Source organism: Xenopus tropicalis, chromosome 3 (assembly GCF_000004195.4).
Source record: "Xenopus tropicalis strain Nigerian chromosome 3, UCB_Xtro_10.0, whole genome shotgun sequence".
NCBI lineage: Eukaryota > Metazoa > Chordata > Amphibia > Anura > Pipidae > Xenopus > Xenopus tropicalis.
Window position 1 is genome coordinate 8,158,189 of NC_030679.2, and position 26,102 is coordinate 8,184,290.

The 26,102-nt window shown below is 45.3% G+C and overlaps 1 protein-coding gene across 1 annotated transcript in view; it reads left to right on the forward strand.

Moving 5' to 3' along the window:
- The window catches only part of etv6 (ETS variant transcription factor 6), a 31,008-nt gene extending 14,130 nt beyond the window's left edge, over nucleotides 1-16,878 (forward strand). The window contains exons 2-8 of the mRNA NM_001016880.3: nucleotides 3,617-3,752; nucleotides 10,342-10,506; nucleotides 11,986-12,120; nucleotides 12,242-12,781; nucleotides 13,957-14,099; nucleotides 14,222-14,322; nucleotides 16,083-16,878. Of these exons, the coding sequence (NP_001016880.2) occupies nucleotides 3,617-3,752; nucleotides 10,342-10,506; nucleotides 11,986-12,120; nucleotides 12,242-12,781; nucleotides 13,957-14,099; nucleotides 14,222-14,322; nucleotides 16,083-16,188 (1,326 nt within the window). The 3' untranslated portion in view covers nucleotides 16,189-16,878. The remainder of the gene's footprint in view (nucleotides 1-3,616; nucleotides 3,753-10,341; nucleotides 10,507-11,985; nucleotides 12,121-12,241; nucleotides 12,782-13,956; nucleotides 14,100-14,221; nucleotides 14,323-16,082) is intronic.
- The last annotated feature ends 9,224 nt before the right edge of the window (nucleotides 16,879-26,102 follow it).

The window sequence follows — 26,102 nt, forward strand, 5'->3', positions numbered from 1 at the left end:
CCGCGGGTAAATGTATTCCTGTCACGGGGTCATATGGGTGCTGCCCACCCTCCTTCCAAGTTTTAGTTTCATTTCTCTAAGACTCTCTTGGTGATTCTACTCTCTATAATAGAAAAGAAACACAGTGTAATATGAGGGATAGTATAGAGCAGTGATCCCCAACCAGTGGCTCCGGGGCAACATGTTGCTCCCCAACCCCTTGGGTGTTGCTCTCAGTGCCCCCAAACCAGGGAGTTATTTTTGAATTCCTGACTTGGGGGTTGAATAAAAACAAGATTTCCTACCAAATAAAGCCCCTGTAAGCTGATAGGGTGCATAGAGGCCCCTAATAGCCAATCACAGCCCTTATTTGGCTCCTCCATGAACTTTTATGGTGCTTGTGTTGCCCCCCAAGTCTTTTTACATTTGACTGTGGCTCTCTCTCGTTATTATCTGTTATTTTCATAACAGGTACTGTTTTATTATTACAGAGAAAAGGGAATCATTTAACCATGAAATAAACCCAATAGGGCTGTTCTGCCCCCAATAAGGGGTAATTATATCTTAGTTGGGATCAAGTACAGGTACTGTTTTATTATTACAGAGAAAAGGGAATCATTTAACCATTAAATAAACCCAATAGGGCTGTTCTGCCCCAATAAGGGGTAATTATATCTTAGTTGGGATCAAGTACAGGTAATGTTTTATTATTACAGAGAAAAGGGAATCATTTAACCATTAAATAAACCCAATAGGGCTGTTCTGCCCCCAATAAGGGGTAATTATATCTTAGTTGGGATCAAGTACAGGTAATGTTTTATTATTACAGAGAAAAGGGAATCATTTAACCATTAAATAAACCCAACAGGGCTGTTCTGCCCCAATAAGGGGTAATTATATCTTAGTTGGGATCAAGTACAGGTACTGTTTTATTATTACAGAGAAAAGGGAATCATTTAACCATTAAATAAACCCAATAGGGCTGTTCTGCCCCCAATAAGGGGTAATTATATCTTAGTTGGGATCAAGTACAGGTACTGTTTTATTATTACAGAGAAAAGGGAATCATTTAACCATTAAATAAACCCAACAGGGCTGTTCTGCCCCAATAAGGGGTAATTATATCTTAGTTGGGATCAAGTACAGGTACTGTTTTATTATTACAGAGAAAAGGGAATCATTTAACCATTAAATAAACCCAATAGGGCTGTTCTGCCCCCAATAAGGGGTAATTATATCTTAGTTGGGATCAAGTACAGGTAATGTTTTATTATTACAGAGAAAAGGGAATCATTTAACCATGAAATAAACCCAATAGGACTGTTCTGCCCCAATAAGGGGTAATTATATCTTAGTTGGGATCAAGTACAGGATCCAGCTGGGAACAGTCCCCTTTAGACCAATTTTTAGGGGGGAATCACCCCCTAATTAAGGTTGTAAGCAAATAGGCACCAAGTCTCATTGTCTCTGATGCGGAAAAGCCCCAGCAGAATCTCATATTCGTTCAACCAGTTTGGTCAGTTGCTGTATTGGACCCGATCCAGTGCCTGGGAGGCATATAGACTCTCCCACATTGGCCCTTTCAGTTGCCAAGCAGATCACCATTGGCAACCAGCTGTGCGATCAGGTTTGCATTGCATTGTATGTTAGAGAGAGAAGAATTTCACAGGGGGGGGGGAGGAGGAAGTAGGAAGGGAGAGTCGTCAGGCAGAAGTGTGTAATAGTGACAGAAGGGTAAGTGAGAGTTGGGAGGGTCCCTAGCGGCAGAATCTGATTGGGTTACAAAGAAGTTTGGGGGAAAAAAATGTGATAAAGAGGAGGAAGGAAAGGAAAGTCGCTGAGCAGGTACTGAGCAGGTACTGAGCAGGTACTGCTGAATCCCGTTCCCATGACTACTGGGGGTGCTGGGAGTTGTAATGGTAAACCTATGGCAGAGCTGCGCAGTTATAGAAGGTGTATGTCCCTTTAAAGGGGACCTGTCACCATTTTGTATGCTCTGTTACTAAAGGAAGCCTTCTTTCACCCCCAAATCTTATGCATTTGGCATCTAGGTGGTATCTAGGAAGTGCTGAATGGAAAGTGAAAGTAATTGTTATTAAAAATCTGAGCTGTCAATCATATATTCCTGCCCCGCCTCTATGCCTGCGGCATAGAGGCGGTGCAGGCAATATATGATTGACAGCTCGGATTTTTAAACACATTTATAACAGGTATGGGTGATTTCATTAAAAAAAGAATTTGGGTTTAATGTTTAATTTTTATTATACAGCATTTTATCTGTGGGGGTGACAGGTCCCCTTTAAGGGATGCAGAGCATAGAGGAGTGAGTGGGGCATCAAGCAGGTGCCTATGAAGGGTTAAAAAGTACCATCAGGAGGCAAAACTGAGACAGAGTCGAGGGGGAACGGCAGACAGGAGTCTATATAAAGCCACATTGGCAGCAGCTACAACAGGAACATACCAGGAAAGGAACAGTTTCTAAATTAAATTATTCCAACTGGGAAAAGTGCGGGGCAAGCGCCAAGGAAGGACCATAATCCCTCACTCCGAGCCAGGGAGCAACTGGGGTCCCCACTTCCTATATACGATATTATCGTTATTCCATGTCTGGGTCTGGTCTAAAGAGCTTACTATCTAAGACTTAATCATAGGTCCACTGATATTGCTGGACTACAACTCCCAGCATGCTCTGATCCTTGAGTATATAGTGAATAATGAGAGAACAGATCCCGCCCCCAAACCTGAACCCAGAGGATTTTTAGCAACTTGTCCCGGATAAAATCACCGATATTGCTGGACTACAACTCCCAGCATGCTCTGATCCTTGAGTATATAGTGAATAATTAGAGAACAGATCCCCCCCAAACCTGAACCCAGATGATTTGCCCTGGATAAACCCACCACTTTTGCTGGACTACAACTCCCAGCATGCTCTGATCCTTGAGTATATAGTGAATAATGAGAGAACAGATCCCGCCCCCAACCTGAACCCAGATGATTTTTAGCCACTTGCCCCCGGCTAAACCCCCCATAGGTGCAAAATATAAAGGCGACTCCCAAATAATAGGGTTGGACGGTCTAGAGTTTTGTCAGGACAACCCTGAATGGTGGAAGCTCCAAAGGGGTGGGCTTTACCAGAATGCAGGCGGAGTTTGGGTAGATATGGGCCATATTTGGTTATGACTGGGAGTGGCTAAAACTGATTGGGGTGTGGTCTTATTGTCCCGCTTTTTAATGTTCAGATCTTGCCAGGGAGGGTTGCCACGCTTTATGGCAAGGGGGTTGTAAATCTAACTACAACTGTTCCACTGCGCCCCCTAGTTGTGCTATAGAAGTGCCAAAATACATTATTATAAATAGAAGAAAAAGGGGCGTGAAATGGGTGGGGCAGTGGTGCAAAATGGGCGGGGCTATGGTGGCTAGGCCGGTAAAATACTGGCTAGGTGGTAAACGTACGGATAGTGGAGCTGTATGAATCATTGCACAGACACAGGTGCCACCGGCGCTTTAAGATAAAATGGCTGCCAGGGAGGGTTGTACAGGAGGAAATATTAATTATTAATTATCAGTAGCAGCAGAAGTGTTAACTCTGTACATTTAGTTTTAACTGTTTCCCGTTCTGACTTGTGTGTTTCAGCAAGAGCAAATTTCCTACTCGCCCCCAGAAAGCCCCGTGCGAAACTGCACCACCTCCCCACCCTCCCAGCTCCATGCCCCGGGGGCGCGTAGGTACAGGATGGAGGAGGAAGCGGTCAGGCTGCCGGCCCACCTACGTAAGTACCTATCTGCCTCTACCTGCCCACCTTCTGCTCATTGTGTAACTAATAGCACGGGTATGGGACCCGTTATCCAGAATGCTCGAGACCAAGGGTATTCCGGATAAGGGGTCTTTCCGTAATTTTGATCTCCTAAAAAATCAATAAAACATTTAATAAACCCAATAGGGCTGTTCTGCCCCAATAAGGGGTAATTATATCTTAGTTGGGATCAAGTACAGGTACTGTTTTATTATTACAGAGAAAAGGGAATCATTTAACCATGAAATAAACCCAATAGGGCTGTTCTGCCCCAATAAGGGGTAATTATATCTTAGTTGGGATCAAGTACAGGTACTGTTTTATTATTACAGAGAAAAGGGAATCATTTAACCATTAAATAAACCCAATAGGGCTGTTCTGCCCCAATAAGGGGTAATTATATCTTAGTTGGGATCAAGTACAGGTACTGTTTTATTATTAAGGGAATCCTTAATTTGGGATAACAGGTTTCTGGATAAGGGATCCCATACCTGCCAGAATGAGCAAATCAGGACCGGTTTCAGGCCGTTAGTAGGATTTTCCCACAGTTGCAGCCCTGAGGTCTGAATAAGTTTATACACAGTCTTGACCCCCCCAACCCCGGCCTGCCCCAACACGATGGCTACGGTTCCTACGGTGCAGTCGGGGCTCACAGGCTAAAACTCCCAGCTTCTCGCAGCTGAACATCTATAAACAGGGGATTTCTCATGAATCAAAAAAAAGTCACATTGCACAACCCCATGGGAAATTTTCTGTATTATTTGCTTAACTCCTTGCTGCCCGGGGGCTTTTAGAATCAGTTCTAATTGTAAGGGGGGGGGGGGTTAAAATTAAAAAAACACAGCAATTTGCCCCCTTGATCCCTATAAATGGACGAAATATTGATCCCGGGGGGATATTAAGGCAAATAATGACGCGTTTTGGTTAATCTATCCCTATTTAACTTTAAATCTGTGTGATAAAAATGTGTGGTTTTCTTTTACCTACGTTTATTTTATGGCAGGAATAAATGAGACACCCTGTAATTACTTTTAATTGCCCTCAAGCGCAAATACACACAGATATATAAAGCTTTGCAGTATTGGCCGGCTTGTACCAGTGTATGTGGGTGGATTTATTTACAGCATTTTACAGCTTCGGTTACCTTGAGTTGTGCTGCTAACTCACCCCCATAGAATCAAATGCACTTTAATGGCTGTATAGAAATCAGTAGGGTCTGCGGAATGGTTTTAAAGGGGATTTGGGGCTCCCGCTTCTCTTTCAGAGGCATGCTGGGAGTTGTAGTTCTCTATACTGAGGGCAGCAGCTGGGGTAGGGGGGCAAGGGAGGGGGTGGTATGGTTGTGGGTGCCCGACCATCAAATCCAGCCCTGCTATATGTACATAATATAATGTGTTTACTTACATTTGCTCTCAGTCTGGGGATTGGGTAGAGTTCCCCTTTAATTTAGGTCAGTGTCTAGAAACCTCATTCATTTCCCTGCGGCCAAACGTGGGTTAAAAGCAATGTGACTGCCTTGCCCCATCTCTGTAACGGCCGTGCCCTCTCCGCTTGGGGGGAAATTTCCTATTTGAGGAACTGGGAGCAGAAGGAATTTCCTGCGTGGGTCTCTGAGGTTTCCTGTCATCGTCTTCTTGGAAGGAGCCAACTGGAGCTAATTCCCCCCCCCCTGCAGTTTAACCCTTACAGTGCTGCATAGTTCTAAGTGGGTGTCTGGTTAGCTATCTGTATAACAGAGCATTCTGTCACAGTGGCACAGATCCTATCTGATCCCCCCATTGTAAGCAGCAGTCCTGCCCTGCTTTATGGCTGAGATTCTAGCTATCTGTATAACAGAGCATTCTGTCACAGTGGCACAGATCCTATCTGATCCCCCCATTGTAAGCAGCAGTCCTGCCCTGCTTTATGGCTGAGATTCTAGCTATCTGTATAACAGAGCATTCTGTCACAGTGGCACAGATCCTATCTGATCCCCCCATTGTAAGCAGCAGTCCTGCCCTGCTTTATGGCTGAGATTCTAGCTATCTGTATAACAGAGCATTCTGTCACAGTGGCACAGATCCTATCTGATCCCCCCATTGTAAGCAGCAGTCCTGCCCTGCTTTATGGCTGAGATTCTAGCTATCTGTATAACAGAGCATTCTGTCACAGTGGCACAGATCCTATCTGATCCCCCCATTGTAAGCAGCAGTCCTGCCCTGCTTTATGGCTGAGATTCTAGCTATCTGTATAACAGAGCATTCTGTCACAGTGGCACAGATCCTATCTGATCCCCCCCCCCATTGTAAGCAGCAGTCCTGCCCTGCTTTATGGCTGAGATTCTAGCTATCTGTATAACAGAGCATTCTGTCACAGTGGCACAGATCCTATCTGATCCCCCCATTGTAAGCAGCAGTCCTGCCCTGCTTTATGGCTGAGATTCTAGCTATCTGTATAACAGAGCATTCTGTCACAGTGGCACAGATCCTATCTGATCCCCCCCCCCCCATTGTAAGCAGCAGTCCTGCCCTGCTTTATGGCTGAGATTTTTAGCAGACTTAAGGTATGGAGATCCAAATTACGGAAAACTCCAGGTCCCGAGCAATCTGGATAACAGGTCCCATACCTGTACACAGAGTACAGTGTATCCTGGGTGCTGTAGATTCATTTTTTTTCTCTGAAAAGGGGAAACTTTTAATGCCAAGAAACATTGCTCTATTTTATAACAGGGAAAAAGGAACCAGTGAGTTCTGTTGGGCCCCCCCTTGTCTTTCTTTCATTGAAAGATACATGGCAAATAGAATGAATGGCAAGAGACCACAAAGGCCTGGGCAGGATGTGTGGGGGGGGGGGCAATTATTTATACCCCTGTGCCATGCTTAAATGGACCTCAGGCCAATAGCACAAGGGAGGGCCACGGCAGTCAGAACACCATTAAGTATATATATATTGTTCATAATTCCTTAACCCGCAACTTTCCAATACATGTTCATTGCAGCTGGTTCATTGGTCGAGTCCTACACTGCTGGTTCTGACTCTTGAAACAATGTAGAAGAAAGCAGCTTTGCTCCAGATTCTTTTCTGCTCTGTTTCACGAGCCAGAACCAGCAGTGCAGAAAATAGCAAGGAATTCCACTGCAGCTACATCAGTTGCTCCAGAATGACAGATGATAATAGGGAGTCTCTAGAGTAAGTGCCATATTGTGGTGCAGAGGCGAGGGACAGGCATGTAGATGCTTGCTGGGCCTTGACACCCCGCTGCGGCCTATGGTTGCTAGGGAAAACCACAAGGCCAGACCTGCACTGTGAGATAACACATTGGAACAGCGTCTGTTTGACCACAGGAAATTTCCTGCATTGGAGTCACAATATGAAATACGCTGAAGAGGATGCTCAACGCTACTCATGTGAAAGTGGCTTTGTGTTTTGTTTAACCCCATTGAGTCATTGACTGCTGGCCAGCCACTAAAATAGCAGGTTTTAGCGGGCTGAAGGCACATTTTCCCATTTCCAAGACGTCAAAAAAACATTTTAAAGCAAAGAAGTGAAAACTGGGGGAAAAAATAGTCAACTCACCCACTGTCGTTCAAAAATGTGGAGTGTGGGGACCATGGAAGCTTCCTTATGAATGTGGTTGGTTGGACCTTCTTAGCATAGGCTTATTCATGAACATGGCTGGTCAGATCTCATTGAGAGACATGTTCATGAATGAATCCTTTGCAAGAAGATCAAGTGGTTGGCTCGATCTTCTTGCAAAGGTTTCATTCATAAACATGGCTTGTTGGATCTCCTCATGAGAAGCAAAGAAATGAAAACTGGGGGAAAAAATAGTCAACTCACCCACTGTCGTTCAAAAATGTGGAGTATGGGGACCTGGTTGGTTGGACCTTCTTGGAATACGCTTAAGGTGCCCATACACGTGAAGGCCCGCTTGCTTGGCGAGGTTGCCAAGTGAGTGGATCTTCTCCTGATATCCCCACCTATGGCGATATCGGGGAAAATGTAGGATAATTCGATTGTTTGGCCCTGGGGCCAAACGATCGAATTATAATGGCGGCAATGGGGCAGTCGGTTTGGGGACCAACTGAATCTTTTAACCTGCCCGATCGATATCTGCCCAATTTCAGGTGAGTTATCGGTCGGACAGGCCCATCGGTAGTGCCCCTACACAGGCCGATAAGCAGCTGAGTCGGTCTAAGGGACCCATATCGGCAGCTACAATCGGCCCGTGTATGGCCACCTTTACTCATGAACATGGCTGGTCAGATCTACTTGAGAGACACGTGAATGAATGTGGTTGGCTTGACCTTCTTGCAGAGGATTCATTCATGAACATGGCTTGTTGGATCTCCTCATGAGAAGCATATTAATTTCACTGGGAAGAGTTGGATCTATGTGGGAGACAATCAGTCATGTTCGTGGCTTTATGTGAACGTGGGGGTTTTGATGCAAGAGATTTTGCTCATAACCATGACTGCCCATTAACATGGTTGGCTAGATCTTCTTGGGTGAAATTAATGGCTATTTGGATCTACTTGGGAGACACTAGTGAATGTTTATAGAAGAGACTTATTCTTGATCTTGGATCTTCTTGTGCGGTCAGTGCGGCTGGCTAGATATCTTTTGGAAGAGGCTCATTGGAACATGGCCCGTTGGATCTTCTTGAGGGAAACTTATTGATAAACATGGCTGGTTGGCTCATCCAGGTAGACACTCAGATTGGCTGAGATTCATTCATGATTGTATCAGCTTGAATCTTTTTGAATGGCACTTGCTCATGAATGAGAAACCCACTTGAGAATGTGTCTTCTCACACCTTGGCCTAACAAGCTCACCACAGCACAGTTCCAATTCACCAACTTATATATATAAAATATATATATATGTATATATATATATATATATATATATATATATATATATATTTATTCAATGGTTAAATTATTCCCTTTTCTCTGTAATAATAAAACAGTACCTGTACTTGATCCCAACTAAGATATAATTACCCCTTATTGGGGGCAGAACAGCCCTATTGGGTTTATTTCATGGTTAAATGATTCCCTTTTCTCTGTAATAATAAAACAGTACCTGTACTTGATCCCAACGAAGATATAATTACCCCTTATTGGGGCAGAACAGCCCTATTGGGTTTATTTCATGGTTAAATGATTCCCTTTTCTCTGTAATAATAAAACAGTACCTGTACTTGATCCCAACTAAGATATAATTACCCCTTATTGGGGCAGAACAGCCCTATTGGGTTTATTTAATGGTTAAATTATTCCCTTTTCTCTGTAATAATAAAACAGTACCTGTACTTGATCCCAACTAAGATATAATTACCCCTTATTGGGGGCAGAACAGCCCTATTGGGTTTATTTAATGGTTAAATGATTCCCTTTTCTCTGTAATAATAAAACAGTACCTGTACTTGATCCCAACTAAGATATAAATACCCCTTATTGGGGGCAGAACAGCCCTATTGGGTTTATTTAATGGTTAAATGATTCCCTTTTCTCTGTAATAATAAAACAGTACCTGTACTTGATCCCAACTAAGATATAAATACCCCTTATTGGGGGCAGAACAGCCCTATTGGGTTTATTTAATGGTTAAATGATTCCCTTTTCTCTGTAATAATAAAACAGTACCTGTACTTGATCCCAACTAAGATATAATTACCCCTTATTGGGGGCAGAACAGCCCTATTGGGTTTATTTAATGGTTAAATGATTCCCTTTTCTCTGTAATAATAAAACAGTACCTGTACTTGGTGCAAAAAAGGTTGGGGACCACTGGGTTAAAGCGAAAAAGTGAACAGTAGGATTTACTTACCCTTTGTTTCTTGAGAAGTATTGAGTAGAATGCATGGGGTTATTCTTCACTCTAGGTACCTGCATATTTATTAGAATTGGGAGTAGGAGCTGCTATAGTGCTTACTCTTCATGTCCCACACATCGGGCAGCGGTGGGGCACAGTGAGGCACTAATGACCTTGTGTCTCAACCCTTTCTCCTTGTAGAGTGTAAGCTCTTTTGGGCAGGGCTCTCTTCCCCTCCTGTATCGGTTACTGATTGCTTTATATGTTACTCCTTGTAGAGTGTAAGCTCTTTTGGGCAGGGCTCTCTTCCCCTCCTGTATCGGTTACTGGTTGCTTTATATGTTACTCCTTGTAGAGTGTAAGCTCTTTTGGGCAGGGCTCTCTTCCCCTCCTGTATCGGTTACTGATTGCTTTATATGTTACTCCTTGTAGAGTGTAAGCTCTTTTGGGCAGGGCTCCCTTCCCCTCCTGTATCGGTTATTGATTGCTTTATATGTTACTCCTTGTAGAGTGTAAGCTCTTTTGGGCAGGGCTCCCTTCCCCTCCTGTATCGGTTACTGATTGCTTTATATGTTACTCCTTGTAGAGTGTAAGCTCTTTTGGGCAGGGCTCCCTTCCCCTCCTGTATCGGTTATTGATTGCTTTATATGTTACTCTGTATGCCCAATGTATGAAACCCACTTATTGTACAGCGCTGCGGGATATGTTGGTGCTTTATAAATAAATGTTAATAATAATAATGACCATATTTTCGTGCCCCCGGCAGGTTTGCCCCCCGCGCAGTGGAGCCGGGAGGACGTTTCCCAGTGGCTGCGCTGGGCCGAGAATGAGTTCTCCCTCCATCCCATTGACAGTAACACCTTCGAGATGAACGGGAAAGCTTTGCTGCTTCTGACCAAGGAGGATTTCCGATACCGCTGCCCGCACTCCGGTAATTAGCACTCATTAGGCTTATTTTTATCTATTTATAAGTATTTAATCCAATGCATAACATGTAAATATAATTGATATTTTGGCCCCAGTAGCTTTGTGTCAGTACTGCTTTAACCCAGTTTCCAAATCTGCCCTCGGTGGCTCACCCTGCCCTGATAGGCCTTCTGTGTCCTTCTGGGCCTCCCAGGGCACTCCCAAGTACCTTGTATAGAACCCAGTCTCCCACCAATTAGACATAGTAGTACAGGTATGGGACCTGTTATCCAGAATGCTCTGGACCTGGGGTTTTCCGGATAAGAGGTCTTTCCGTAATTTGTAATCTCCTACCTTAAGTCCTTAACCCAATAGGGCTGTTCTGCCCCCAATAAGGGGTAATTATATCTTAGTTGGGATCAAGTACAGGTACTGTTTTATTATTACAGAGAAAAGGGAATCATTTAACCATGAAATAAACCCAATAGGGCTGTTCTGCCCCAATAAGGGGTAATTATATCTTAGTTGGGATCAAGTACAGGTACTGTTTTATTATTACAGAGAAAAGGGAATCATTTAACCATTAAATAAACCCAATAGGGCTGTTCTGCCCCCAATAAGGGGTAATTATATCTTAGTTGGGATCAAGTACAGGTACTGTTTTATTATTACAGAGAAAAGGGAATCATTTAACCATGAAATAAACCCAATAGGGCTGTTCTGCCCCCAATAAGGGGTAATTATATCTTAGTTGGGATCAAGTACAGGTACTGTTTTATTATTACAGAGAAAAGGGAATCATTTAACCATTAAATAAACCCAATAGGGCTGTTCTGCCCCCAATAAGGGGTAATTATATCTTAGTTGGGATCAAGTACAGGTACTGTTTTATTATTACAGAGAAAAGGGAATCATTTAACCATTAAATAAACCCAATAGGGCTGTTCTGCCCCAATAAGGGGTAATTATATCTTAGTTGGGATCAAGTACAGGTACTGTTTTATTATTACAGAGAAAAGGGAATCATTTAACCATGAAATAAACCCAATAGGGCTGTTCTGCCCCAATAAGGGGTAATTATATCTTAGTTGGGATCAAGTACAGGTACTGTTTTATTATTACAGAGAAAAGGGAATCATTTAACCATTAAATAAACCCAATAGGGCTGTTCTGCCCCCAATAAGGGGTAATTATATCTTAGTTGGGATCAAGTACAGGTACTGTTTTATTATTACAGAGAAAAGGGAATCATTTAACCATGAAATAAACCCAATAGGGCTGTTCTGCCCCCAATAAGGGGTAATTATATCTTAGTTGGGATCAAGTACAGGTACTGTTTTATTATTACAGAGAAAAGGGAATCATTTAACCATTAAATAAACCCAATAGGGCTGTTCCAGCCCTTGATATAAACCTTTTGGCTGGCATTACCTACTGGGCACCATACAAATGGTGAGGAAGTTTTCTGGACAGTTATTCATGGGGGCCACTGTTCCACTTGCAGGTGATGTCCTCTATGAGGTTCTCCAGCACATCCTGAAGCAGAGGAAGCCTCGACTGATCCATTCCTCCATTTTTCACACTGGAAACTCTCTTCATGGCCAACCAGAAGTCTTGATCTCCCAGAACCACCATGATGGTGAGTCTCAATCGCTTCAGCGGCCATCTTGCTCTTAGCGGTGGCAGGAATGGAACTGGTTAGATCCAACTCTTTTTTCATTTTTCATTCATTTGCTTTTCCCTGTTTTTTCTCACACCAGATCATCACTCGCAGAGACCTCCCCGAACTCCCTCCCACTGTACCCCGCTGAATACCCCCACTATAGAGCTGCTCCATCGCTCCCGCTCTCCTCTTTCCAACCATCATTCTTCTCCAGATCCAGAGCCCCGCCCACTACGGTCACCAATGGAAAACCCTCTCCGCCGCCCGTCCCCTGCCGATCGCTTGCACCGCCACGCAGGTGAAACCAACCATCACACACAGGAGTCCTACCCGCTGTCCGTATCTCCGGCCGAAGCCAACCATTGCCCCTCGGAGCCCATTAATAAACCCAGCAGCCCTCGGCAAGATACTCCGCGGGTCATACAGCTAATGCCAAGTCCCATCATGCACCCTCTGCTCCTCAACCCACGGCACAGCATGGAGTTCAAGCAGCCACGACTCGCGCAGGAAGAAGGGCAACAGCGGGAAGGGAAGCCCATGAACTTGTCCCACCGCGAGGATATGGCCTACATGAACCACATGATGGTATCCGTGTCGCCCCCTGGAGATCATGGCATGCCTATGGGCAGGATAGCGGGTATGTGGCCCTATTTGTCTCTATGATGTTGCCCTGTACAGTACCCCATAGCAACCAAGCAGCAGTATGAAGGCAGAGACAGTTGAATTCATCTCTGCTGTTAATTTCCCCATACACAGGCCGATTGTAGCTGCCAATATTGGTCCCTTAGACTCGGCAGCTTATCGGCCCGTGTAGGGGCACTAACGATGGGTCTGTCCGACCAACATCTGGCCTGAAATTGGGCAAATATCGATCGGGCAGGTTAAAAGATTCAGTCAGATCGGGGACCGCATCGGCTCGTTGATGCGGTCCCCGAACCGACTGCCCCATTGCCGCCAATATAATTCAATCATTTGGCCCCAGGGCCACCCGTAGGTGGGGATATCGGGTGAAGATCCGCTCGCTTGGCGATCTCACCAAGTGAGCTAATGTTCACGTGTATGGGCACCTTTAGTTTCTACTACCTGCTCCACCTAGTGGCAGAATGCAGAATCTATAAATAGGACTTATAACTTTTGGACTGGGCTAAAATGTATATGTTATTATTATTATTATTATTAACATTTATTTATAAAGCGCCAACATACCCCGCAGCGCTGTACAATAAGTGGGTTTCATACATGGGACATACAGAGTAACATATAAAGCAACCAATAACCGATACAGGAGGGGAAGGGAGCCCTGCCCAAAAGAGCTTACACTCTACAAGGAGTAACATATAAAGCAATCAGTAACCGATACAGGAGGGGAAGGGAGCCCTGCCCAAAAGAGCTTACACTCTACAAGGAGTAACATATAAAGCAATCAGTAACCGATACAGGAGGGGAAGGGAGCCCTGCCCAAAAGAGCTTACACTCTACAAGGAGTAACATATAAAGCAATCAGTAACCGATACAGGAGGGGAAGGGAGCCCTGCCCAAAAGAGCTTACACTCTACAAGGAGTAACATATAAAGCAATCAGTAACCGATACAGGAGGGGAAGGGAGCCCTGCCCAAAAGAGCTTACACTCTACAAAATATATTAAAGTAAGCTTAATAATAAAAGAAGTTGTTGAAGTCTCTTTAAACCAAGTTGCGGAGTGATGAGCAGAGCATCGCAGCCGTTCCCCCGCTTATAAATGCTAATGACAAATGCAGAGCATTAGCTTGCTTATCATTCCCCCCGCTGACATTTATTCTCTTTTCTGTCCAGACTGCCGCCTACTCTGGGATTACGTGTACCAGCTCCTGTCCGACAGCAGATACGAGAACTTCATCCGCTGGGAGGATAAAGAGTCGATGGTGTTCCGGATCATGGACCCCAATGGGCTGGCACGCCTGTGGGGGAACCATAAGGTATAAATCATCACTTCCCACTGTTCCTATTATCATTATCCCTGCCCCCCCCCCCAGTCTCTCTGCTCTTCCCATTGCCCTACTAACCATTCTTCCTCTCTCCCCCCGGGATAAACCAACAGAACAGAACAAACATGACCTATGAGAAGATGTCACGGGCTCTGCGCCATTACTACAAATTAAACATTATCCGCAAGGAACCTGGACAGAGGCTGCTCTTCAGGTAACTGGGTCCCACTCTCTTGCCCCCATCTTGCTCTTAATCCTTCTTTGCCCAACATTTTAGGTTAACGAACACACAGACACCCCGTAATAGGGATCTACAGCCATGTTGGGGGTCTAAGGCCCCCTGCTGGTAATCACTGGTATAATTTGTGTTGGGAAGATGTAATAGGGACCGTGATTATCTTTGCTAACAATGTCTAAAGGTGGCCATACACGGGCCAATTGTAGCTGCTGATATGGGTCCATTGGACCAATTCGGCAGCTTATCAGCCTGTGTAGGGGTAGGAACGATGGGCCTGCCTGACCGATATCTGGCCTGAAATCGGGCAGATATCGATCAGGCAGGTTAAAAGATTTCGTCGGATCGGGGACCGCATCAGCTCATTGATGCAGTCCCCAAACCGACTGCGCCCATTGGCCTTAGGGCCAAACGATCGAATTAGCCTACATTTTCCCGATATCGCCAAGTGAGCGGATCGTAACGTGTATGGCCGCCTTAAGAGAAACATCCCGGGGACCATACAACATCATGCAGATGCAAAAATTCAATTTCTCTTTTTTTTTTTGTTTAGCGGCTTTCCAGTTTGGAATTTTAGCAGCTGGTTGCTAGGGTGTTGTTTACCTTAGCAACCAGGCAGTGGTTTGAATGAGAGACTGGAATGTGAATAGGAGAGGGAGTTAATAGAAAGATAAGTAATAAAAAGTAGCGATAATAAAATTGTAAGCTTACAGAGCAATGTTTTGGGGGTTTTTTTGTCACCCGGGGTCAGTGACCCCTTATTAGAAATCTGGAAAAATGTAGAAGAGGAAGGCAAATAATACAAAAACTATAGAATAAATAAATAATGAAGGCCAATTGCAAAGTTTCTAATTATAGGACTATAACTAAAAGAAAACATAAAGGTGAAATCCTGGCAAAAAGCCACTCCTACCGGTAGTAACTTAGCCAGAATTCCAATATTTATACAGGTATCGGACCCCTTATCCAGAAACCCATTATCCAGAAACTTCAAAATTCCATTATCCAGAAAGTTACGAGTCCCATAAACTCCATTATAAGCAAATAATTCTAATTTTTAAAATGTATTTTCTTTTTCTCTGTAATAATAAAACAGTACCTGTACTTGATCCCAACTAAGATATAATTACCCCTTATTGGGGCAGAACAGCCCTATTGGGTTTATTTAATGGTTAAATGATTCCCTTTTCTCTGTAATAATAAAACAGTACCTGTACTTGATCCCAACTAAGATATAATTACCCCTTATTGGGGCAGAACAGCCCTATTGGGTTTATTTAATGGTTAAATGATTCCCTTTTCTCTGTAATAATAAAACAGTACCTGTACTTGATCCCAACTAAGATATAATTACCCCTTATTGGGGCAGAACAGCCCTATTGGGTTTATTTAATGGTTAAATGATTCCCTTTTCTCTGTAATAATAAAACAGTACCTGTACTTGATCCCAACTAAGATATAATTACCCCTTATTGGGGGCAGAACAGCCCTATTGGGTTTATTTAATGGTTAAATGATTCCCTTTTCTCTGTAATAATAAAACAGTACCTGTACTTGATCCCAACTAAGATATAATTACCCCTTATTGGGGGCAGAACAGTCCTATTGGGTTTATTTCATGGTTAAATGATTCCCTTTTCTCTGTAATAATAAAACAGTACCTGTACTTGATCCCAACTAAGATATAATTACCCCTTATTGGGGCAGAACCATTTATAGATCTGGTGGTCGTCCTACAGGTTTATGAAGACCCCAGAGGAGATCATGAGTGGGAGAACAGACCGACTGGAGCACCTGGAATCTCAGGAGCTGGACGAGCAGATGTACCAAGAGGACGAGTGCTGAGATTCCTACCCGGCGTCTGGCCAATGACATGTGATAGGTGGATGGGGTTGGGATCCTCGGCCTCCCATGGAGATCTCTACTTTGTACTGCAACCCCAAGAACATAGGGCTGGTACCTGGTACATCAACAATAAGTCCAGGCTGAGAAACTCTGCAGAATGATACAGAACCAAAATGGAGTCCCAGTACGGATCCCACCCTCATTCTCTGACATCACCGATGACATCACTTCCTGCAATTGCACTAGAGACTTTAGAACTGTGGTCTGTGACAAAAACGTTTTCTGAAGCCACTTCAAGCTTGACGCCACTTCCTGTTCCTGTGGACTGCAACTTCCTACATCAGTACCTCCTCTATGGCATCACGTTCCGCTGGTGACATCATCAAACGCATCACTTTCTTTCGCCCTCAGCAGCAGAATTTACGGGCGGCGCCTTTGTTCCTGGTCGTGGAGGAAAATCGACTTTTACTTTTTTCTTTATAATGAAAGACCACTGCAGAGAAATGACATTGTATAGAAAGGGGTGTATTTGATTGGCTATCAAGGGAATTTTATTTTCTTGGAATTTCTATTGTTTACCTTTAGGGGGTCCCGTCTTTTAAGGTGTTTTTTGTTTTTTTTTGGTTGGTTTTTAAATAGTTGATTTGATCTGAAATGAAATGAATTCATATTGTTAAAAAAAAAAAAAAAGTGTTGCCGTGATGATTTGGGGAGAGTGGGAAAGATCCAGGGATACAATTGAAGTACAGGTATCCCTTATCCGGAAACCCGTTATCCAGAAAGTTCCGAATTACGGAAAGGCTGTCTCCCACAGACTCCATTATAAGCAAATAATTTTTAAAAATGATTCCCTTTTCTCTGTAATAATAAAACAGTACCTGTACTTGATCCCAACTAAGATATAATTACCCCTTATTGGGGGCAGAACAGCCCTATTGGGTTTATTTCATGGTTAAATGATTCCCTTTTCTCTGTAATAATAAAACAGTACCTGTACTTGATCCCAACTAAGATATAATTACCCCTTATTGGGGCAGAACAGCCCTATTGGGTTTATTTAATGGTTAAATGATTCCCTTTTCTCTGTAATAATAAAACAGTACCTGTACTTGATCCCAACTAAGATATAATTACCCCTTATTGGGGCAGAACAGCCCTATTGGGTTTATTTCATGGTTAAATGATTCCCTTTTCTCTGTAATAATAAAACAGTACCTGTACTTGATCCCAACTAAGATATAATTACCCCTTATTGGGGCAGAACAGCCCTATTGGGTTTATTTCATGGTTAAATGATTCCCTTTTCTCTGTAATAATAAAACAGTACCTGTACTTGATCCCAACTAAGATATAATTACCCCTTATTGGGGGCAGAACAGCCCTATTGGGTTTATTCAATATTTCAATGATTTTTAGCAGTCTTAAATTGTGGAGATCCAAATTACGGAAAGATCCCTTATCCGGAAAACCCCAGCTTCTGGATAACAGGTCCCATGCCTGTAATAAGAGTGCTAATCCCGCCCAGGAGGTAAGTTAGCCCTCAGGGTCACACTGGCTGTCATTCTGCTGATTCCCAGTACATACTCTGGGCTGCTGGCACTTACCTAAGCTTGGGGACCCACTCACTGTATACAGTATATATACAATATAAGGCTTATTAGTAACTAACTCAGATTCACATTACATAGCAGCATAGAAATCAGTGCAGTCTGCATCAGTATTGATTCAGCATCAACTTCTATGACTTTCTGCTTGATTTTCCAGGCACCTAAGCTTCCCAGCCCAGAACCAGAACTTTGGGTAGAACCCCCCCCCCTAGAACTTTGGGTAGACCCCTAGTCTGCATTCCCTTGCCTACCTGTTGCAGCTACTTGTTGCGATATCTCTGCCAATGCGCTATTAAAGGGCTGCTGCGCCTTTGGGCCGGTACAGTAAGTGCAGTATATAAAATACATCATTTCTATTCTTTAATGGAGCCATGGGCCACGGAGAACTGGGAAAAAAAAGTTTCACCAAACCATATTGCTTTAGGGTGAAGACACACTGGGCTACTAGTAGCAGCTACTAAACGCCAGAAAATCCCCTGCCATAGACAACACTGAGAATTGCCTCTGCTAAAACACACGTAGAGACAATTATCAGTAAATGATCAGCATTGTCTGTTTTAGTAGCCACGACAAGTAGCTGCTACTAGTAGCTCTGTGTGTCTTCACCCTTAAGGGTGAAGACACACAGAGCTACTTAGTAGCAGCTACTTGTCACGGCTACTAAACTCCAGAAAGTACCCTGCCATAGACAATAGTGAGAATTGCCTCTGCTAAACACACGTAGAGACAGTTATCAGTAAATGATCAGTATTGTCTGTTTTAGTAGCTGCTACTAGTAGCTCTGTGTGTCTTCACCCTTAAGGATACAGCCCTGATGTTACTGGACTACATCTCTCTGCATGCCTAAATCTTGATAAAACGATAAACAATACTTGGCTTTGTAGTCCACCTACAACGGTTGATGGGGAGGTTCAGTTAACCATAGAATGGCCAATTCTAAGCAACTTTTCAATTGGTCTTCCTTATTTTTTTTAGTTTTTAAACCATTTGCCATCTTCTGACTTTCCAGCTTTCCAAAGGGGGTCACTGACCCCAACAGCCAACAACTATTGCTCTGTGAGGCTGTGATTTTATTGTTATTGTTACTTGTTATCACTTTTCTTTCTGTTTAGGCCCTCTCCTATACATATATCCGTCTCTCATTCAAACCAATGCCTGGTCGCTAAGGTGATTTGGACCCTAGCAACCGGATAACTGCTGAAATTCCAAACTGGAGAGCTGCTGAACTACAAAGCCACAAATAGAAAATGAAGACCAATTGCAAATTGACTCTCTACATACTCAAAGTTAACTCAAAGGTGAACAAGCCGTTTAAGGAGCTCAGTGGCCCTATAACCAGCTGTTGCCTTTCACAAGAATACGAATAGTGACGTTACATGAGGCCTAATTCCAGGAACGGCAGTTTTGTTTCACAGTAAATATGGGCAGAGACGTCAGCAAATAAATCATCCGACCAACAAACACTTCCTTGTCACTGAGTCACCAGGAGAATGTCATTACCTTTATTCCCCACTTGGTGGCACTGTGTAGCCATTAGACAGTAAGGCTATGCACCTAGAGCAGACAATTATTATTATTATTATTATTATTATTAACATTTATTTATAAAGCGCCAACATATCCCGCAGCGCTGTACAATAAGTGGGTTTCATACATTGGGCATACAGAGTAACATATAAAGCAATCAGTAACCGATACAAGAGGGGAAGGGAGCCCTGCCCAAAAGAGCTTACACTCTACAAGGAGTAACATATAAAGCAATCAGTAACCGATACAGGAGGGGAAGGGAGCCCTGCCCAAAAGAGCTTACACTCTACAAGGAGTAACATATAAAGCAATCAGTAACCGATACAGGAGGGGAAGAGAGCCCTGCCCAAAAGAGCTTACAATCTACAAGGAGTAACATATAAAGCAATCAGTAACCGATACAGGAGGGGAAGAGAGCCCTGCCCAAAAGAGCTTACACTCTACAAGGAGTAACATATAAAGCAATCAATAACCGATACAGGAGGGGAAGGGAGCCCTGCCCAAAAGAGCTTACACTCTACAAGGAGTAACATATAAAGCAATCAGTAACCGATACAGGAGGGGAAGGGAGCCCTGCCCAAAAGAGCTTACACTCTACAAGGAGTAACATATAAAGCAATCAGTAACCGATACAGGAGGGGAAGGGAGCCCTGCCCAAAAGAGCTTACACTCTACAAGGAGTAACATATAAAGCAATCAGTAACCGATACAGGGGGGGAAGGGAGCCCTGCCCAAAAGAGCTTACACTCTACAAGGAGTAACATATAAAGCAATCAGTAACCGATACAGGAGGGGAAGAGAGCCCTGCCCAAAAGAGCTTACACTCTACAAGGAGTAACATATAAAGCAATCAGTAACCGATACAGGGGGGGAAGGGAGCCCTGCCCAAAAGAGCTTACACTCTACAAGGAGTAACATATAAAGCAATCAGTAACCGATACAGGAGGGGAAGGGAGCCCTGCCCAAAAGAGCTTACACTCTACAAGGAGTAACATATAAAGCAATCAGTAACCGATACAGGGGGGGAAGGGAGCCCTGCCCAAAAGAGCTTACAATCTACAAGGAGTAACATATAAAGCAATCAGTAACCGATACAGGAGGGGAAGAGAGCCCTGCCCAAAAGAGCTTACACTCTACAAGGAGTAACATATAAAGCAATCAGTAACCGATACAGGAGGGGAAGGGAGCCCTGCCCAAAAGAGCTTACACTCTACAAGGAGTAACATATAAAGCAATCAGTAACCGATACAGGAGGGGAAGGGAGCCCTGCCCAAAAGAGCTTACACTCTACAAGGAGTAACATATAAAGCAATCAGTAACCGATACAGGAGGGGAAGGGAGCCCTGCCCAAAAGAGCTTACACTCTACAAGGAGTAACATATAAAGCAATCAGTAACCGATACAGGGGGGGAAGGGAGCCCTGCCCAAAAGAGCTTACAATCTACAAGGAGTAACATATAAAGCAATCAGTAACCGATACAGGAGGGGAAGAGAGCCCTGCCCAAAAGAGCTTACACTCTACAAGGAGTAACATATAAAGCAATCAGTAACCGATACAGGAGGGGAAGGGAGCCCTGCCCAAAAGAGCTTACACTCTACAAGGAGTAACATATAAAGCAATCAGTAACCGATACAGGAGGGGAAGGGAGCCCTGCCCAAAAGAGCTTACACTCTACAATGCAGGGGTTACGCTGCCGCTACATAGATCACCCCCAGATCCAGGTGGGGGAGCATTAACCCCATGTAAGAGTGGGACTGGGAAAGGAATGTAAGTCAGAGGGGACAGTAGCTGCATTTAATGAATATAAACACTTTGCAGCAATCTGGAAGGCAAAGATAGAAAATGAGGAGCAAATTGGGGCAGAGGCCAAGACTAACCCCAAAAAGGTTTTTTTTTTTTTTTAAGTATATTAATAGTAAAAAGATGCAAGTAGAGAGTGTGGCCCCATTGAGTTATAGTAACAATATGGTTACAGCGGATACAGAAGAGGCAGATGTGCTTAACCAGTTCTTCTGTGTATACAGTAGGGGGAGCCAGAGGACCAAGTCCCACCCAATAGCTGCACTTTTGCCTCAGCTCATTCTGATCAGTGGTTGACTCAGGATATGGTGCTTAAAGGGTTACACAAGATTAATGTAAACAAGGCACCTGGGCCAGATGGAATACACCCTCGGGTACTGAGAGAGCTAGGGGCAGAATTGCAGTGGCCCTTGTTTCTGATATTCTCAGACTCTCTTTCATCAGGTATGGTACCTAGGGATTGGAAGAAGGCGAATGTTATTCCTATATTTATACAGGGAGTAAGATCTCAGCCTGGCAATTATAGGCCTGTAAGTCTGACATCCGTGGTGGGCAAGTTATTTGAAGGCTTGTTAAGGGATCACATTCAAAATTATGTAGTGGAGAATGGCATTATGGGTAGGAATCAGCATGGCTTTATGAAGGACAGGTCATGACAGACCAATTTAATTGCTTTTTATGATGAGGTAAGTAAGAAGCTGGACAGTGGGGATGCAGTAGTCGGAAAGTGGGGAGGCAGTAGTCGGACAGCGTATGGCACACATAGGCAGCATAGGGCAGGCAGAGTATGGCACACACAGGCAGCATAGGGCAGGCAGAGTATGGCACACACAGGTAGCATAGGGCAGGCAGAGTATGGCACACACAGGCAGCATAGGGCAGGCAGAGTATGGCACACACAGGCAGCATAGGACAGGCAGAGTATGGCACACACAGGCAGCATAGGGCAGGCAGAGTATGGCACACACAGGCAGCATAGGGCAGGCAGGGTATGGCACACACAGGCAGCATAGGGCAGGCAGCGTATGGCACACACAGGCAGCATAGGGCAGGCAGAGTATGGCACACACAGGCAGCATAGGGCAGGCAGGGTATGGCACACACAGGCAGCATAGGGCAGGCAGAGTATGGAACACACAGGCAGCATAGGGCAGGCAGAGTATGGAACACACAGGCAGCATAGGGCAGGCAGAGTATGGCACACACAGGCAGCATAGGGCAGGCAGGGTATGGCACACACAGGCAGCATAGGGCAGGCAGGGTATGGCACACACAGGCAGCATAGGGCAGGTAGAGTATGGCACACACAGGCAGCATAGGGCAGGCAGAGTATGGCACACACAGGCAGGGTAGGGCAGGCAGAGTATGGCACACACAGGCAGCATAGGGCAGGCAGAGTATGGCACACACAGGCAGCATAGGGCAGACAGAGTATGGCACACACAGGCAGCATAGGCAGGCAGTACATACAGTGATACAATGCTGGCGCTACTCCTACAGTCTGTCTGAGGTACGAACAGAGGAACAATGTGGGTGAACTATACAGGGACTGAAAGGCATGAACAATACAGGGGATTACAGGTGTGAATAAAAAGCTTACACAAAGGTAAGCAGTCTCAGCAGTCAGACAGGTGTGGGGCATTGGTCAAACACGGGCCGCCAGTTGGACAGCACAGTTATAGAGGAATTACTCCCTGCTGTCCGAGCCCCCTATCTCCCAGTGCCTTTTAAGGGTCCGTGTACCCCATTTATGCCCCCCAGGAACCCTTTCTATGCATGAAACATTTCGCATCACTTCCTTGTGCAAATCTTGCTTTCACTTCTGTTTGTTGTTCTGTTTTATTGGCAGTGTCAGACTGGGGTGTAAGGGGCTGCCATCTTGGGGCCCCCCATGCCAGTTGGGAGGTCCTGCCCCCCCCCCATGCTGCATAACGCACCCCCCTCCACAATTGGGGTGGGACGTTCTATTGTATTTTCCATTACAGGGAGGTCCTGTTACTCCTACTAGTAACTCTGGTGGATTTGGCCCATACTGTACATTTGAACACTGTGTAGGTTGGGCCATTGTATAGTAGGGGTTGGGTTCAGCCCACAAGCAGGAGACAGAGCAAATGGACGCCCAGCTGTCTGTAGGTATCACTCAATAGTCATTCATTCGTTTTCGGAAGGGCTTTCCGGGTCAAAACTGGGCAGGACTCTTCAAAATTGATGCGGTGATCTGCCGATTGTTACGTCATAGCCCTGCCCCCGTGACATCACTAGCCTGCGTGACATCATTTCCCAGCCCCCCGCCCAGAGTCAAGTCCACAGAAAGGTGCTGGTGTATAGACCCAGTGCTTGCAGCTTGTGTGACTAAGCTACTAATAAACATGAGATATCACATTTATTGTCCGTCAAATAAATCAATTTTATTGTCCAAATAAATTCCAAGTAAGATTATAAACTGTGTGTGGCCCTCTGTCCCCTTGTACTCTGATCCCTGTATTCAGCACAATTCAGCAGGAACAGCCCCCTAAGTTTGCTCATAGCCTGTACAGAGAGATACCATAAAACTATGGCACATAGGGATTCCCCTGTACTAAGCACAATTCAGCAGGAACAGCCCCCTAAGTTTGCTCATAGCCTGTACAGAGAGATACCATAAAACTATGGCACATAGGGATTACCCTGTACTAAGCACAATTCAGCAGGAACAGCCCCCTAAGTTTGCTCATAGCCTGTACAGAGAGATACCATAAAACTATGCCACATAGGGATTCCCCTGTACTAAGCACAATTCAGCAGGAACAGCCCCCTAAGTTTGCTCATAGCCTGTACAGAGAGATACCATAAAACTATGGCACATAGGGATTCCCCTGTACTAAGCACAATTCAGCAGGAACAGCCCCCTAAGTTTGCTCATAGCCTGTACAGAGAGATACCATAAAACTATGGCACATAGGGATTCCCCTGTACTAAGCACAATTCAGCAGGAACAGCCCCCTAAGTTTGCTCATAGCCTGTACAGAGGGATACCATAAAACTATGGCACATAGGGATTCCCCTGTACTAAGCACAATTCAGCAGGAACAGCCCCCTAAGTTTGCTCATAGCCTGTACAGAGAGATACCATAAAACTATGAAGTTGCCCAACAATTAGTGATTGGTAGAATTCAGTTTTAGCCGGGGGAGGGGGTATTGTTTGCACAGCCTGGGGCCACACCCGGCCTCACGTGAGGCAAAGGCTCATCTGACACCCAGGCTGATGGTCACTGCACTCGTGGAGATTTGCAGCTGCAATACAGCAGACCCTGTGGTCTAGCCCCCCCTGTCCCCCCCTGTCCCCCCCCCCCTGAGACTGCAGGGACTGCTCTATTGGTAGAATTCAGTTTTAGAATTCCTGGAATATTTAAGAAAATGTGCTCTTGTAAATCCCCCCCCCCCCAAGGAGATAGTGATCTTTGCTGTAGGCAAATTGCACCAGAGGAATTCATTGCAGGGAAGCAGATAACATCTACATTTACACACAAAAACAACAAATGAGAGTTGCAGTTCAGCAGCTGTAGGGCCACATGTCGGACATTCCCTATGTGCCTTTATTTGGGTCACTGTAACGCTACAGGCTTGGGGTAGGTACCCTCTGTGCCTCATAGCAGGGGCAGGTTATATCCAGGTACAGAGTATGGGGCACAAAGCAGAGTAAGGAGGGGGTATTGCTTGTACAATCTGGGGCCCGACCCCACCCACCCTCACATGACCCCACCCACCCTCACATGACCCCACCCACCCTCACATGACCCCACCCACCCTCACATGACCCCACCCACCCTAGCATGACCCCACCCACCCTCACATGACCCCACCCACTCTCACATGACCCCACCCACCCTAGCATGACCCCACCCACCTGGCATGACCCCACCCACCCTCACATGACCCCACCCACTCTCACATGACCCCACCCACCCTAGCATGACCCCACCCACCTGGCATGACCTCACCCACCCTCACATGACCCCACCCACCCTAGCATGACCCCACCCACCTGGCATGACCCCACCCACCCTCAAATGACCCCATCCACCCTGGCATGACTCCACCCACGTGGCATGACCTCACCCACCCTCACATGACCCCATCCACCCTGGCATGACCCCACCCACTATCACATGACCCCACCCACCCTAGCATGACCCCACCCACCCTCAAATGACCCCACCCATGTGGCATGACCTCACCCACCCTCACATGACCTCACCCACCCTGGCATGACCTCACCCACCCTGGCATGACCCCACCCACCTTCACGTGACCCCATGGTCTAGGCCCCCATGTTGCCCAGGCCCCCCACGTCTGCAGGGGCTGCCCTATAGGTATTTTCACCACTGGCTGGCAGAACCAGGCCCGGATTTGTGGTGAGGCCGCGAAGGCCCAGGCCTAGGGTGCCACAAATTTAGGGGTGAAGCCGCAATTAAACTTTGCTCACATAAGGACCAATGGGGACCGGACACCCGGGGTCAAAGGGGGCGGCCTAGGCACAAGGAAAATCCTATTGAATTGCATGTAAATGGACCCAAAGCAAGGAGTCTGCCATTTTTCCAGCCTGAATTTGCTCAACAGAGCACTGGGCTACCACAGGAGCATTGGGCTACCACAGGAGCATTGGGCTACCACAGAAGCATTGGGCTACCACAAGAGCACTGGGCTACCACAAGAGCACTGGGCTACCAGAAGAGCATTGGGCTACCACAAGAGCACTGGGCTACCACAAGAGCACTGGGCTACCAGAAGAGCACTGGACTACCACAAGAGCACTGGGCTACCAGAAGAGCATTGGGCTACCACAAGAGCACTGGGCTACCAGAAGAGCATTGGGCTACCACAAGAGCACTGGGCTACCACAAGAGCACTGGACTACCACAAGAGCACTGGGATACCACAAGAGCATTGGGCTACCACAAGAGCACTGGGCTACCACAAGAGCACTGGGCTACCAGAAG